Consider the following 16,711-nt stretch of genomic DNA (forward strand, 5'->3'; position numbering starts at 1 on the left):
TCATGTCTTATTCTTTGAAATTCAGAAAACTAGGAAGAGAAAGGAATTCCAAAGATGAGAAATGTTCAGTACACTGGCAGATTTGGTATACTGTCAGATTCAGTTAACAGCTATTAGTAAGAGTAGTTCAAATAATCTCATGGTAATGCAGACAGTTATCACATTTCTAGTAACTATGTCCTTAGAAGTATAGAGAATTCTATGATTATTTCTTTGAATTGCACTGGGTCATCAGTGGATAATCAGTCTAACTCAATTCAGTTCAGGCATTGCCTGTTTACATGGATTCCAGGTGAACTTCCATGAAATCAGGCCATTGGTCTGAACTTTCAGGGGTCAGACAAGATTGTAGGAGCTAAGTACAATAACCCCTTCAGAACTGCAGTAAGGAGAGGCTTTGTCAGAGGTCACTATGAAGATTTTGAAGTGACTTTGACTATATGGTTGCAGCATATTTTAGATGCCTGACATTCATCATTTGACACTTGGAATGATTAGCACTTATTTATTTTTTGTGCACACTTGCATTTCTGTCACGAGACCGAGGAAATGAATTTGACATGACTTGAGGATTCTTAGTTATCCCTGGTTTTATTTCATCCTTTCTCTTCTGGGTCAGAAAGAATGAGTAGGCTAGCATTTCGATATACAATGATGCATTAGTCCCGTACTGCTTGCTGTATCTTGAAAGGATAGATAATATAATTGCTTGAGCAGTGCACACAATTGCATCCATAATGGATATAAAATTCGATCTAATGACATATTATTTTAGGCAACTGGCAGGAAAAGGAGGATTCATTTGCACATTCCTTCTATAATCTAAGATAATCATTTTCCCCAAAAATTTGAAACAAGGTCTTGAAATGAATTATGCCTTATCAAAATCTAAAAATGAAATTTAACATATATAATTGAGGAATAAAAACCAAACATTCTTCAATGTAGGACACATCTTGAACTTCTTGATTGACAAATTGAAAAACTACCTCTTTTTCTTCTTCCTTCTTCCCATGAGTCTTGCTGTAGTTGATAGGTGTGTCCCAGCCCTCCTGCTCACAGAGAGCCTGATAAAAGGCAGCATTTACCAAGAGGCTGCTTGTTTTGAATGGGGAAGCTGAAGAAGTTGGAATTGAAATATGAGGAGAGTTTAGAGGTGTGGACTTGTCCAGGATTCGATTTTTCTTCATGCTTAAGTCCAAAGTGCCATTTTCATCCACTTGTATCTCAGCTACCTGATAGGAAGCAGAAAAATGTATAAGTAACAGTTTGTGGTTTTAGACTTCTCATGTGAAGCTTTTAGGGGATAGATTTAAATGCAAGCTTTTATTTAAATGTATCTGATTTTAAATCCAGATTTTAGATTTACACTTAGCTAATGTTTAATTCTCAGGCAGACCTAAGAGTAGCTATAATGAAGCTCTTAATTACTTTTAGCCATAAACAAAGTAGGTCCAATTTTAATATTTTATTTTAAAGTGTTTTATTTCAATTATGATAATTTTACTATATTAAGACATGTTATTATTTTAAGATTATCTTACAGGGTAAATTGATGGGCTAAATGTAAGATTTTTCCCTGAAGTTTAGCTTTAAACCTTTGTGGCACTATTTCTTGTGGAGTATCTCAATTGACAATTAAAAGCTTCAGTGTTCTGGTTTATCAAGAGTTGTATTAAATTGTTCCATTCTCTAAACACTACAACATTTGTGGTGGGGGGAAATGTACAAAGACAAATAACTGGAGGAAATCTAATTAATTCTTAGATGAAGCTGAAAGTAGCTTTTTATCACTTTCAGTTAGGTGAATTGAAAAAGGAATTTTAAGTTATAAAAGTAAGTAAATAGGAACTGAACTTCAGACAAATCAGTGTCCTCACTGCTTGGGCGTATAAACTTATTATTAACCTCTTCAGAATAGAGATTTTTCATGTACTTAAAAGCTTATATGTCACAGTGTACCCTAACTTATCTTTGGGGTACCATTAGCCAAATTATTCAGGAAATAATTACATTTTTCTTTTGGTTCAGAACCTGGTACATTGCTGAAGAAAATGAACTTAATACTACTTTGATTCCTAAAGTTATCTTTCAATTTCCTTAAGCTGAACTCAGGAATTTATCTTTCCTTCTGAATTAAAGTTATAATTAAAAGAATAGTTATTATCTTTCATACTAGTAACTCCTGGGATACTTTCAGGACATGTTTTTTTTTTTTATCTTTAAGTCCTACAAGTTAACTTGGTACCATCTCCAAAAGACATATCATCTGTCCTAGTCTGTCCTTTTACAATTATGGGAGTGATTTTTATCTCTTCCTAGAAGACAACAAATCTAGTAGTTTTGATCCCCTATAAAATAATTAACATTCCCTAACTGATCGAAAGGGGTGTCGAAGAGCCTCTAGTGAATGCCAGTCTACCTTTCTTAGACTAGCCCATCTTAATATTTCTGCCCATACCCCACAAGCTATCACTTTTTCTCTATGCCTACCAAGACCCTTTCTTTGTTGTATGTCATTAAAGTAGGTCCCCTCCTTTTTGTGGTTGCTGGTTTTACTGAAGTTTATAGTCTTATCTGCTGTGTCAACTATTCATAAACTGATTTTGCTCAGAGCTCCATACTTCAGTTTACCTTTATCAATTTTATTTGCTTTAAAGTTTTCAACCTGATAAATGAAATTTGATTGTTTTAAGTAGAAGCTCTTAGCCTGAAGCTGTGAATTTATTTTTCTAAAAAGATATCTTAGTAGTTGAATTTTAGTACAATTAATTTTCTTTGAAACTATGCATTTTATTTTATACATTTAAAAACATTATTCTAAGGAGTCCATACACTTCACCAGTCTGTCAAAGGGTTCTGTGCCACAAAAAGGCAAGAACTTCTGCTTGTGAACATCACAATACAGTTAACTTTCACAATGTGTTAAGCGGGAACACTCCTGCCACTTTTATAATTGGTACAAATTAACACCTTTCTGACACTATTCATCAATTCACAATTGACTTCTTCTTTGAACAATCTTTCTACCCTTTTCTTTTGACTGGCAAAGCTGGAGACTTTCAATGATCCTTTAGCAAGATATTAAAGCATGTGGTAGACAGTTACATTCCCTGGGGGTTTAATATATTCCCCCACAATTGCCATCCATGAGTGTAAGAGGTACACTTGCCTAGTTCTATTGGCCAGCTGTTTGTGTGCAATTCTGACCTGAAAGCCCCAACTTGTCCTTGTTTCTTGGGCCTGGCAGTTTGTGCTTTCAATCCCTCAGCTTAAAAGATAGATATGCTTTATTATATTTATAGGAAGTAAATACACTTCTAATATGTTTGAACTAAGATGCTTTGGCTATATCTTTCTGCCCCCTTTTAGTAAATAGTTTAATCTCCTGTGATAGTTTTAAGCCCTGAATTTGACAGTACAGCTTATCCCGGATAATAACTTAGTAACCACAACATCTTATGCCATCTGTATAATATCAAATACACTTTTTATACCAGCATTAATAAACCTTAGTTACAAAAACCCAAGATATTAACTATATCAGTGCCAAGAGCTCTCTCCAGGATATGACAATTTGCCTTGCCATAGCAGCATCAGTTTTTTTGGCTCCACAGTTGATATGTAACTATAGCAATGAAACAGAGCTACAGTAATCAAGTTTAATGACCAATGTAAAGTAAAATGCTAAATATTGTAGTTGCTGACATTTTTCATAATAAAAAAAACTTGGGTTAAGACTGCACAACCAACATTCACATAAAATTCCAGACCTCTGTGACAGATGGCTTAGGAAAGGAAGCCATGTGACTGGGCTGCAGTAGTTTTATAGTGCAAAACCCATAAATAGTGCAGATTCTCTTTCACTGAAAAAAACAACCCAACTACTCCAAGGCAACATCAACCAAAAAAAGGACACAAAGCAAAAAGAGAATTAAAAACCATTAAGAATCAAATTCCATAATTATTCAACCCTAACTGGGTTCATAGTTTCCCAATGGGAAGATTTTATATCTTCAATCACCAGGGTGCATTGGAGAGAGAGAGGACAGGGGAAAAACCAGCATCCAGCAACTCACAAGAGGATTAAAAGCCATATTTCATGTAGTTTCCTAAATTTCATACTGAAGTTGGGCTTTTCATGGAACACCTAATTCTGATTGGGAAAATACATGGGTTGTACATTTGTAAAGCAGGGTACAGATGGGCTTTAAGTGAGCGCACAGATGCATTCAACAATTAAGCATAGTCAGAGAAAAATATCCCTTTTTGCCCATAGAAGGATGGATCACACGTTTACAGCATGGATTTTTATTCAGGGCAGTATCAATATCCATCACTTTGCTTTGTGTACTTCAAACTCCAAATGGCAATACAAAAAAAAGAAAAGAAAAATGGCATTTACTGATAACAATTTACTTTGTCCATCCCAAATCTCATAGAATCTCAGTAGGAGCATAGAAACCATCTAGTTTAACTTTTCCTCTATGAGATTCCCTTAGATAGGACACTGGGAAGAGAAGACATGAATTTGCTACTGGTAAAGATGTGAATTGGTTCAATTGTTTTGGAAAAGAGCTAGAATTTATGCAAGAAAAATTACTAAAGTTACCAAATTTGAAACCTTTGCTCCAGAAATTGTACATTGGGAACTGTAGCCCCCAAAGGTTACTGAAAGCGTGAAAAATAAACCCACGAGGGCAAATATATTCATTATCATGGTTCCTAAAAGCAAGAACCATTTTTTTACCCAATAAAAGGGGAATAGTTGAATGAATTATCATGTTATTAAGGAGATGAGATAATACAGAGCTGTAAGGAATGTATAATGTAATGAAGTCAAAGGACCAGCTAGATGTGTTATTTAGTTTCATTTCTTAGGTATTTGTTTTGAAATTTATCATAAATCAAATTATGTTAGAGACCATACCATCTATTTCTTGTTTAAACTCCTATAATGGTTAATGAAATGTCTTAAGATCTCAAGAAATATTTATGGAATTCATGACTTTTAAAAATAGGTCAAAAATTTATTTAAAGTTCAATACAGATTTTTTTAAACTCTTACCTTCTGTCTTAGAGGCAATACTGTGTATTGGTTCCAAGGCAGAAGAGTGGTAAGGGTTAGGCAATAGGGGTTAAGTGAATTGCCCAGGGTCAAACATCTAGGAAGTGTCTGAGGCCAAATTTGAACCCACGACCTCCCGTCTGTGGACCTGGCTCTCAATCCACTAAGCCACATTGCTATCTCTGAAAAAAGATTTTTAAAGTAAAAATGTACCATAACACCTGATCTGACTTGTAAAAAGAACATTTTAAAATGAATTATCAGTGTCCTCAAAGGGTTTAAGTTCATAGCCCTTATACTGAGTTGCTAAACAGTCAACAAGTAGTGAGTTCCTGTAACATTCACAGCAAAGTGGCATCAAATTTTGAAATCTACTGTGGCTAAATAAGGGGGGATGAATGACTCAAACTGAAATTTAAAATTAGAATGCTGCACATGGCCAACAAGCTATCCCTGGGAATCTGAATTATACTATATGAAGCCTCTTTAAATGATTCTATTTGGTCTTTGAATAACAAATGAGAAACTACTTTGTGCTATTGTCCAGGGGATGAAATGAAAGTCAGTGAACATTTGGTTTTCCTCCATAGCTGTCATTTGTTTTCCTGTGATTCTTGACCCGGTGACCTTTTCCACAGCTTTCTGATAATATTTTCCTGACAATAAATGGGACCATTCTGCCATTAGTGTAGAACTATGGAAGGACTATGCATTTTCATTTTAATAATTGAAACAGCCACTGGCCGATTTCTCTTTGCAGGGACAAGGAAGGAAGATATGACATCATTTTTGTTTTCAGGTCTTGTTCAAGCACAAAACAGACTTTGAACTTTAAACATTTCATGCAAGTGTCAATTTTTTGTTTTCTTTTAAGGCTCACTGGGCATATGCCATTTTGTCTAAACAGGTGGGGAAAACACCAAAACATTAAACAGAATGCTTGGCAAGCAGCAGTGATGGGGATAAAGATAGACTGTGAAGCTTGTTCCTACCTCTGTGGATAAGGGTAGGAGGAGGGATGTAAAATGGGGGATATCTCTGACATGCGTTGGCAAAAGCTTTCACTGGGAGAGAGCAAGGTTTTCTGCAAACAACTCTACTGAGACATGGTAATTCAATGACTAGTGCCAGTTTGTGTTGAACATTATGACTGTATTCTACCCTGAGTTACCTAGGTTAAGGATGTGGCATTCAAACATTGGTCTCAGGGTAATCCCGAAACCTCTCTTCAGGAAAGATTTATGAGGGAAAGAGATGGTATGATAGGACATGGAGCACATGTTCATTCCAGAAACTAATTTGGGGAGTCAGAGAGAACTTCACAGAAATGTTTCTGGATCAATATGCACAGAAGAATCAGAAGAGAGCCTGATACACTAGAAGGAACCTACAACCATTTTTAGTGTTCAGTCATTGCTAACATTATTGTTTGTTTCCACTTTCCTGATTCTCCAAAGTAACATGAAATCAATACTTGGTGTGAATGTGAATGATTTTGTGACCATGTTATGCTGGAATTTATTATGTTAGATTCTAAATGCTCTTTTTTTTCTAAATCCTAGACTTCTTACTATTCTCTCTAGTGAGTTTCAGTTCTCATACTGATGAGGACTTGTAAAAAAAGAAAATCAATATGGATAAACATGTTTGCCTTCTAATTTGCTACAGTTATGGCAGAAGAATAAGAAGTTTTCATGTTTTTAAAGATTTAAAATGCTCTCATTTTCCTCATGTCATAGAGAAAATGAATTTGTTGTGGAGTTTCTATCTCCCCTCCATGCCTTTTTAGTTGAAACTAAGGTCTTTCCTCTAACAGCAGGAACCATTGTCTCCCTTTTCCCACACGTTCGGTGATTTCTGCCAGTCACTTTTTGAGACAGTGATAGGGTATAGATTTGGGCTTTCGTTGATTATAGGGAACTTCTGGATGAGGAAATTTCCTCTTCCAGTGCAGGTTAGCACTGTCTCTGAAACTTATAGTCAGATCATTACCAAGGGCACTTAGAAGTTAATTGACTTGCCCAGAGTTACATAGCCAGTATATATCAAAGACTGGGCTTGAACCCAGATTTTTTTTAAACCTTTACCTTCCATCTTAGAATCAATACTAAGTATTGGTTTCAAGGCAGAAGAGCGGTAAGGGCTAGGCAATGGGGGTTAAGTGACGTGCCCAGGGTCACACAGCTAGGACGTGTCTGAGGCCAGATTTGAACCTAGGACCTCCCATCTCTAGGCCTGGCTCTCAAACCACTGAGCCACCCAACTTCCCCTGACCCAGATATTTCTATGCTATGCTGATTGATTGAGATCCTCTACTAAATTCAGATTTACTCATGAACTGACTAACATTAAATATAGAAATAAACTCCAACTCCATAACCATAGCAATAGCTTTCGAAATTACGCAATGACACTAGCCACCTCCCTTGGAGATCATAAGCTGATGTCCAAAACATACAGTGCCATTAGATGCAAGCAGATGTCTAGTTTTCCTTATGTTAAATATATATTATATTCCTTTTTCCCAATATGTTCATATTAGAAAGAGGGAGGGACAAGCAATAGGATGATAAGAAATAAAAAAAATTCACTTTGTCCTTAGAGATGCCCCAATTCAAATGGAATTGTTAAGAGTGGCACCTATAGGACCAGCTATATTCTCTCCAAAGCATTATGGACTATACTTCTTCTGTCTCTGCCTCCTGATATATTCTAGAGCTTGGTCATATAATTTAAATGTATATTAAGGAACTGATGATACAGTGATTGCTATAACATGGATGCCTATCTTAAAGAACTTAACAGTACAGTGGGAGGAACACATGTTCACAGAGAAGAGAAATAAGTACAAAGGAGACTTATGGACAAATTACTATGAAAAAATGATGGGAGTGAAATCACTTTCTTTTTGAGGTCTTAAGGAATGGCAAAGTGAGATTCTCTTCCAGGTTTCCTTTTTTTTTTTTTTTGCTATATTAGATAAGCTCTTTTAGGATAAAGATTATAACTAAGCTCGCATAGTTTGAAAATCTAAAACACGAACATCTAAACACATAATATTATTCAGAGCTTAAGGGCAGGACCTATTTTCTTTTTTTATCTTTGTATCATTACTATTTAACATAGTACTTTGCATTTAGTAGGGACTTGGAGGAAATCAATGTGGAAGATTCTTCTTTTCACTCTAATGCATTGAATAAGTTTTTTATAGAAGGCTGGAGAAGGGACACATCTATTTAATCTCAGCATCTAGATGACTAAAAATTAGAACCCAATATTCTCAACTTTTGGTGGAATAATACAAATGAACACACAAGCAACCATCTATGCTGGTAGAAATTCAGTTCACTTCAAGAGGAATTGGTGAGGAGTGGGAGAGGATACAACATAATTGTCTGACTGTGCAGACTCTTACAAAGTTCATGACATGGGGATTTTTACTGTTCTTTTCTAGGAAATTCTTTTAAGAAGTTATGAATTTCATTTTCAGATAAATAGGATTAGACAAGGACAGAATTTTGAAAGTCATTAAAGTTCTGTGTGTGTGTGTATGTTATTGGGCCTCCAGGAAAGCACTCTGTGAAAGTGACATGATAGGGTGCCATATTTATCCTCTCTTAACAACCACTGTGTCGAATGAGACATTTCATGGGGAAAGGATGGGTTTTCTAACTGCCAGCATTGCAAACTCATCCTAAAAATCAAGCTGTTCACTTTCTGTCTCTTACATCATCATCATCAATTGTCAGGCTTATGCAATTAAAACTTGGTTGACAATGTGTTTCATGAGACATGACAATGGTGTCCCTCATACTCTTTGAATGCTACATTTCCCTTCTATTTCTAATGCTATGTCCAAAAATGAAATAAGAAATATGGAGAAAGCTAATGTTTTGTTTTTGAAAAGGTGCCAATCAAAAAGTCACTTTTCTGATCAGAAATGCACTTTGAAAGGAGATTAGCTTGTACTTTTAAAGGCAGTTTTTCCTCCTTGATTCACTCCTTGGATTTAGTACCTGATGGAACAGGAGGATCTAGAGCTCAGAGGAAAAAAGATGAAACCTCTCCCAAGAAGAAGGACATTTGTATTTTACTGTATTGAAAGCATTCATACTGTAGGAGTCTAGGAATTTTTATAATCGCTTGCATTTTTAGTGATAGAGTTGAAGAAGAAACACATTCATAATCATGGATAAAAACATTAACAAATGCTATAGTTATAAAATGATATAAAATTAAGCATAATCAAAATGGTTTCAGATTTTCTGGATGAGTTTGAATTAGGACAATTTGATATTTTTGCTTTATTTTTAAAGAGTGTGCTTTCCTTTGTTCAAAAGCCTTATTTGCTTAAAATTTGTTTTTGTGCAGTTTTTGGCTATTGAGTCTTCATGGGGCTAACTTGGCTCTGATCTGTCCAGAAACTAATTCAGATTCTTCTGTCAAATGTTATGTGGCACTGAGCTGCCACTATGGACTCCTGAAAGACTGGCACAGGCATCAGGAAGCAGATGACCAGGTAGAGTTCTCTTGTACTTAAAGAAAAAAAGACCCATTTTGAATAATCTTGGTGCCAGAGCCTTATCTAATATTTCCTTTTCTACCATGTGAATCTTCTACTGCAAGAATCTCATAGAAATTAAATAACTATTAAAGCCATCCCTCTACTAACATTATATTCCAATATCTCATCCAGGCATCAAGGGACCCCTAAGTTCTCCTAGGCTATAGGAGCAGAGGGTAAGCTCTGGCAGGTTTTACTAAGCTGGAATGGCTTTGAGAATGGTTGCAGAAATCAATGGAGATTTTGTTGTCTGAGAATCAACCCAGCAATGTTGGAAAGGTCCATATCAGAAGGCAAGTTACTCTGTTCTTGCTCTGGAAGTTGCTGCCAAAACAGATTACATGCTGTTTCCTGAATATGGTATTCTAGAATATCTCCCATCATTTTGCCTTTGAACAGGTGACTTTTCCATAATAGGAATGCACTCCCTCCTTACCTTAGCCTAATGGAGGTTTTCCTAGTTTCTTTCAAGATTTATCTTAGATATTACCTCTTATAGGAAGTTTGGACTGTATCTATCTTGCGCTTTCAGTTGCTAATACCTTCCCCTACTCTCAGAAGTTATTTTGTATATAGTTTATGTTTACTTATACGTTCATGTTATTTCCATCAGTACTATGTAAGTTCTTCGAAGGCACAATCTTTCCCTTTCATCTTTACATTCTTGATATTTTCTATAGAATGGGCTCTTAATAAATACTTCCTGAATGAATGAATTATGCATTGAGGTTGGGGAGTAGGGGATAATTTGCAATCCCTAAAGGCCATAGATTAAAGACACAGCCTGTTTCCACAGGAAAGTTTAAACCCTCTGACAAAACAAGCGTTCTCAGAAATACCGTAGGATCCAAGTGACAAGTATTTATTTAATTTTTCTCTAGAATATGATATATCCATCCCTGCCACTTAGTCAGTCATTAAACATTTGTTAAGTGCCTACTATGTGCCAGGCAATGTGCTAAATTATGGACATACAAAGGAAGGCAAAAGACATTGCAGCTAATGGTCCTTCAATCAATAGCATGAGATTTTTCTCATCTTTCAGTAGAAGAAAATGACTTGTTTGGAGAGGTCCCGCTGGCTGGAAGGATACAAGTTTATACCTGGAAGGCTGGTCATAGTAGATTATTAATAATGGCTGGTCTGCTAAGCACAGAGTTTGATTGTGACCAACTGATCATTCAGATGACAAACTTGTCACTTGGAAAAGGTAAAGATCGTTTGATATTCCTACCAGGCTACCTAGAATATGAATCCGTTCTAGACTGCCTAATGATCTCTCATTGTTGTTGAACCAACAATTTCATTAGAGGAAATGTGAAAATTCTGGCGGCAACCAAGCTCTGGAAGCACAATAAGTTTCCAGGGGCCAGAACTATAGTTTGCTTCCGGTTAAACTACTCATTCATTTACAGAACATAAATTCTAAGGCACATGTAAAATGTTTCATAAGCCAGGAAAACATCTCTGTACCCAATACCACAGCTTTCGTTTCTCTTTAGTTTTAAAATTGTATCCTTCCACTTGACCATAAGTTCAAACTAGCCATTTTAATATTAAATGATATTCAAGTAACACACAGAAATTAAATCACTTGAGTGATATCTGCCAAATATTTTTATATGCTTCACTCTCTTAGTTCGACCATCTTTTAGAGTCATAATTTTTTTCAGAGAGAAAAAAATAAACAACTGAAAGATTTTTTTTTAACATTGGCTCCCCTTTCATTTCCCCTCCACCTCCCCACCAAAACTAATTTTGAAATCTAGCTAACTCCTTCCTTTCTCTTCCCATGTCTTCATTCCTCTATTTCCCCCCTTTCTTCCTTCAGACCCAGTACTAAGGATCACAGCAGACCCACACATTTATTCTTTCTTTTTCAACTGAACCATTCAGGTACGTTATTCATTTTTCTCTGAATCTCTGGAAAAGATCATGCAAGGAGAAAAGTCTTTCTTTGAGGGGGAGGAAGGGGATGTTTTGAATGTGGTTGCGAACATGAAAGGCAGTTTATTCTCACAGTTCAGTCGCTAGCACACCCTCCAGGTTCTTGGACTACCCTACCTTGGCAGACAGACTCTGTGGTTTGTTGGAGAGGATCTCTGCTGCTTCCCTGCAGCGGGTGGAAAGGTTCAGGATAGCAGCAGCTGCTGCCATGTGGGTGTCTTCACTACATTGACCGTAGCTATAAGAGCTGGCACGGCAAGGGCTCTGTGTGTGGGCGCTAGCACTAGGCAGTCGATTGGAAAGTTTCACTGGATTTGAAAAATGCTTTGCTGTTGAAGAGAGATTTGATTAGCCATTGCATGTATGTGTTTTTAGTCATTAAATAGATTTGTTTTTCAGGTGGTAATTTTGTACATTAAAATGTGTGAAGAATAAATTAAAACATGGTCCATTTTTCCATCTGTATGTTAAATACAGGTTACTCAGATTTCCTTTAATAGAGATCCAGGGATCAAATTGACTGATTGCTGGAAAAGAACTCCTCTTATCTTAATATTTTAGTATTTACCCTTCTTTTTACAAAAACTCTATACCATTAGTGGGGCAGGTGCACTGGCACCTTTCGTCATGAAATGCTTTGAAAAAAAACTTCACCCCACCAGCAGAATTCATAAGGAATGATATAAATGCTTATAACTTCTATACCAGGATTCAAAGAACATGCCAGTTCTGGTTAAAGCAAAAGATTTTGTTACTGGATCAACTAACTATTCACACTAATTTTAAAGATTAAAATGAAAATAAATTAAGAGAGAATTTCAATGCTTGCATTTTTTCCCTTAAACCAGTAAAAGGATTCAGAGTTAAAACTAGCCTTAATTCCACTAGGTGGGTATGAAAGCATTGGTGGGGTCTTTCAGGAGCTGGCATATTGAAAATTCACACAAAGTAGGGTGAGCTAAGGACAGAGGGAAAGATTTTCAAGGTGAATAGAAATGCATTTCAGTTATCAAGGCTGAGTTCTGGTTTCATATTTCTGCTCATTACACATAACATTTCTTATATGTAAATAGAAAAAAGAGAACTTAATGGACTTTCCATATTCTGAGGTATTTGTAATATATGTAATGAGCGCAATATACAGACAAATGATAAATAGATCTTGCAGAAAACCTATCAGCTTTATTTTTACTAAAATAAAATGGAAAACATTACTAATTATTAATACAGATTTAAATCATAAAGGAGGAAGAATAGTACAAAACAAAATCTGACTATTGAATACTATTAAAACAGGAATGTGTTTGTACAATGTTGAAAAACATAGTTATACTGTTTATTCTAACTTCATAAAATGAGAAAAGGTATGTAAAACACTAAACTTTAATGTGTTATGTAAAAGTTTATTGTTATCTCACCTAAGATGACATACAAAAAGTTCTTTACAAATCTTCAAGTGCTATATAAGTGCTAGCTATTTGTAATTATTATTGGAATCTGATAGCAGGCTATTCTATAGTATATCCCCATTTATATTATTAAATAGGAAAATTTATTTGCCTTAAAAATGAGTTTAGTAAACCTCCTGGAGGCTACTTACATTGTAGTTTCTACTTTAAAGGTGATCTGGGTATTTTCTAACTTGTAAATATAAATTTACTGACCCAACTCATATATAATTGTTTATGTAGAGTAGTTAAAACAGTGACATTTTTGCAAGTTGGGATAACTAAAATATTGGTTAGAATGAAAATTTCTCTGACAGTGGGTTTCCCCAAAGACTCAGTAAAGTTTTAAGCTTTTAAAGCTAAAACTCCCAAAGGAAATGCAATATATTCTTATAGAATATGAAATACTTTGCTGGCTCTATATCTCACAGGAAACAGATATTCTTCTCATAACAGGTATACTTCATTGTTCTGTAGTTTAGATCAAGAAGTTCTCGTGGGTGATACTAAAAGGTACTTTTACAGCTTCTTAACTTGTGCCTAGCTCACCAGGACCACAAATAAGTTGATATGCTCCTTTAGTCTCATCATTTTGTATTGGAATGTTTTAAGGAATATAAATAATTTGGAGGGAAAGTTCTAGAGAAAACCACTATATATAACTTTTATCTGCAAGAACTATAAGTTATTATAGACTATATGTATATGTGCCACCAAAATAAAGGAAACAGGAATGAATTTCAGAATGTTTCTATTTTAAGTGTTATTTTTTTATAAACATGGAACCATATCATCTGAGAATTGGAAGGGACCTATTTATATATCATTTCCCCAACAAAAATTTGATTTTTTATAACTGTTTCTTTTTAAACCCTTCCTTTTCACCTTTTAATCATCTGAATGTTTTTGCTGGTTTAAGTAGGATTTCAAATAAGCAATTCAACATTCATGTCTCTTTTCTTTGGTTTCAATATAAATAAAAAATGACTGAATCATAATAGCTCTTAACTCCTATAATTTGTCAAATCCAATTCCTGACAGATGCATAATAAATATCGTTTAAAATTTCTTTTATTCACTTCACAATAATAGAATCTTGGCTAAATCTTTGTACAATATTTATATAAATATTTACATCCCCCAAACTTACGCAGTCATCGTCTGGATGCAAGACAATCAAATATTAAAATTATCAATGTTGGTCCCGGAGGGGGATCACAGGAATTATCTAAAATTGTCCCCACCATTTTATATCTGCAGAAACTGAGGCTTAGAAAGCTTAAATGGATTTTCCTAGATCACATAACAAGGCAGTGATAGAAAAAGGTGTAGTACCCTAGAAGTTAGGATAACTAGATTTGAGTCCTGGTTCTGGTAATAAAAAGCTACATGACCTTAGTCAAATCACTTCAATTCTTTTGGCTTCAGTTTCCTTAAATGTAAAATAAGAAATACTTTCAAGGATTTCTTCTACTTCTAGATCTAACAATCTATGATCTGATAATCTTTCAGATCCCTTCTAGTTTTATCATACTATAATTCATTAATCTAGATTTCTTGACTCCTATTCCCATGATCTCTCTCCATTCCTTTTTAGCAATTCAAGTTTTACCTGGTTTATACTTAATCTTTTTCACTTAAAACATTCTGAATGATTTTCCCCCTCTCCCTCCCATTCATCTAATAAATATAATATGATATATAAACGTGTATACTTTCAACTGGTATTAGAAACTGAAGCTTACATTCAGGAAGCTGAGAGGGGTTTTGTCCTTGTATTGTTGGTACTATTGTGCGTTTTCCAAAAACCTGAGCATCAAAGCTGGCATAATCAAATGGAACTTTTCCAAACTTCTCTTGTTCTTTTGTTATTGTAGCTCTAGGAGATGTGACTGTTTGTGATGATCGGAAACTGAACTGAGAAAACTCAAGTTGTTTCACTAGGCTTGTCCTGAAAAGACAGAGAGGAAGAGTGGAAAAGGCAAAGAAAAGAACTAAAGATGAATATATAAACATCAGCACCTGAAAAGAAAGAGGGCAGACATATCATAGAGTCAGTAAACTCACAGGTATTTATTTAATACCCATAGAGTGCACCAGAGGAAACAAAGGGCTATGACTGCAACACATGTTAGTAGAATATTCAATCCTTAAAATATCAGAGTTCTACTTCTTATTTCCACAATGGCCATGATGAAGACACATACACTGACTCACTCCCATCTCTATGATAGAAATAATTATGTCTCTGTGTTCCTAGAGGAGAATTATTGTGAGGATCAGGTTGACAATATTTGTTAATCATTTTGAGCCCCTTGGAGAGAGGTACTATAATAACTACAAGTTACTACAGTTTATTACTGTACAAGTGAGGTGTATTTGTCCTATCAGTAAGGGATATTAAGGCAACAGGAAGTATTCACTTTGATGTCTGGCATATAAGTGTAATTATATTTTTTGTAGGAGAGAAAAATGTCATGAATTTTGGGGCCAAATCAAGTGATAGATGAATTACCCTTTCTCTGAGTGATGAAAAATTGGAGTCATGTCTGTTAGGAGGTATCTTTCACTTTGTACCCAACTTTGGTCAGAAAAGGGGGTAGTTACATAATGTTTTAGAAGAAAAGTATGGCTGAAATTCTACAAGTCAATCAGTTCTTGGTAGGCTTCCTGAATCACTTTGAGTAAGCTTGGGATTCTAGTATATAGATCAATGAGCTGTGCAAAGTACCTAGTTTAGTAGGTTCAGAGGAGTTTTCTGGGGAGACAAAGGCACTATTGTTTTGGTTCAAGTGGGAGTGAGATGTTCAGGGAATATGAACACCATTGGAGATGAAGCTATGAGAAACAGTAGTAGTCAGTGGAAAAAATGATGGCTTCAGAATCAGAAGACAAACCTTTTAACTATCACTTAGTACCTGTGTGACCTTGGGAAAATCTCTATCTTCTCTGGATCTATTTCCCCTTCTGTAAAATGTATAGGCCATACTAGATATTTTCTAAGGTTCCTTCCAGTTCTAAATGTATGATTCTTTTTGGCTAAGAATTTAGGATTGATCTTGAGCATCATCCAGTCTATATTGAGTAGTTTATTCATTTTTCTATACTTCTTGTCTTAGCTTTCCATTATTTCTATATTTATATGCTCTTTTCTCTTATGAATAACCTTCGTGCACAAAGATACACTAAACATGACAATATTAGGACAGGCAGAGAGAAGGAAAAGGGGGAATAGTATAAAAATAGCTGACATTTGTTTTGAACTTTTACATACGTTTTCTCATTTGATCCTCACAACAACCCTATGTGCTAAGTACTATTCTGTTTTAAAGCTGAGAAAAATGAGTTTTGTAGAAGCTAAGTGACTTGCTCAGGATCACTTAAGTCAGCAAATGTCAGAGGCTAGGTTCAAATACAGTTATTTTCTGATTCCAAGTCCATCTCTCTTTCTATTATGCTATGGATATGTTTCGAAGTCAAGGGATCCAGTGTCAGTAGTCACAGCAGAAGAGAAATGATAAGTAAATGACTGAGAGCAGTAGATCATTGAAATAATAGAATGAAATGGGTTTAGGGATCAAGGTTAATGTCTCAGTAACTTTAGCCATTTAGGTTACAAAGTTAGGTTTCTAGGGAGAAGGAATCCCTAGGCCAAGAGTTCTGAGAACAAAACTATTTCTCTGG

At 35.3% G+C, this 16,711-nt stretch overlaps 1 protein-coding gene across 11 annotated transcripts in view; it reads right to left on the reverse strand.

Moving 5' to 3' along the window:
* Positions 1-16,711, reverse strand: part of ST18 (ST18 C2H2C-type zinc finger transcription factor) — a 349,790-nt gene that overhangs the window by 54,855 nt on the left and 278,224 nt on the right. For all 11 annotated transcript variants that reach the window (XM_007487130.3, XM_007487129.3, XM_056823905.1 and 8 more), the window contains 3 exons: positions 14,773-14,978; positions 11,697-11,908; positions 990-1,235 (listed from right to left, as the gene is read on the reverse strand). In XM_007487130.3, the coding sequence (XP_007487192.1) occupies positions 990-1,235; positions 11,697-11,908; positions 14,773-14,978 (664 nt within the window). The remainder of the gene's footprint in view (positions 1-989; positions 1,236-11,696; positions 11,909-14,772; positions 14,979-16,711) is intronic.

Source organism: Monodelphis domestica, chromosome 3 (assembly GCF_027887165.1).
Source record: "Monodelphis domestica isolate mMonDom1 chromosome 3, mMonDom1.pri, whole genome shotgun sequence".
Classification (NCBI taxonomy): domain Eukaryota; kingdom Metazoa; phylum Chordata; class Mammalia; order Didelphimorphia; family Didelphidae; genus Monodelphis; species Monodelphis domestica.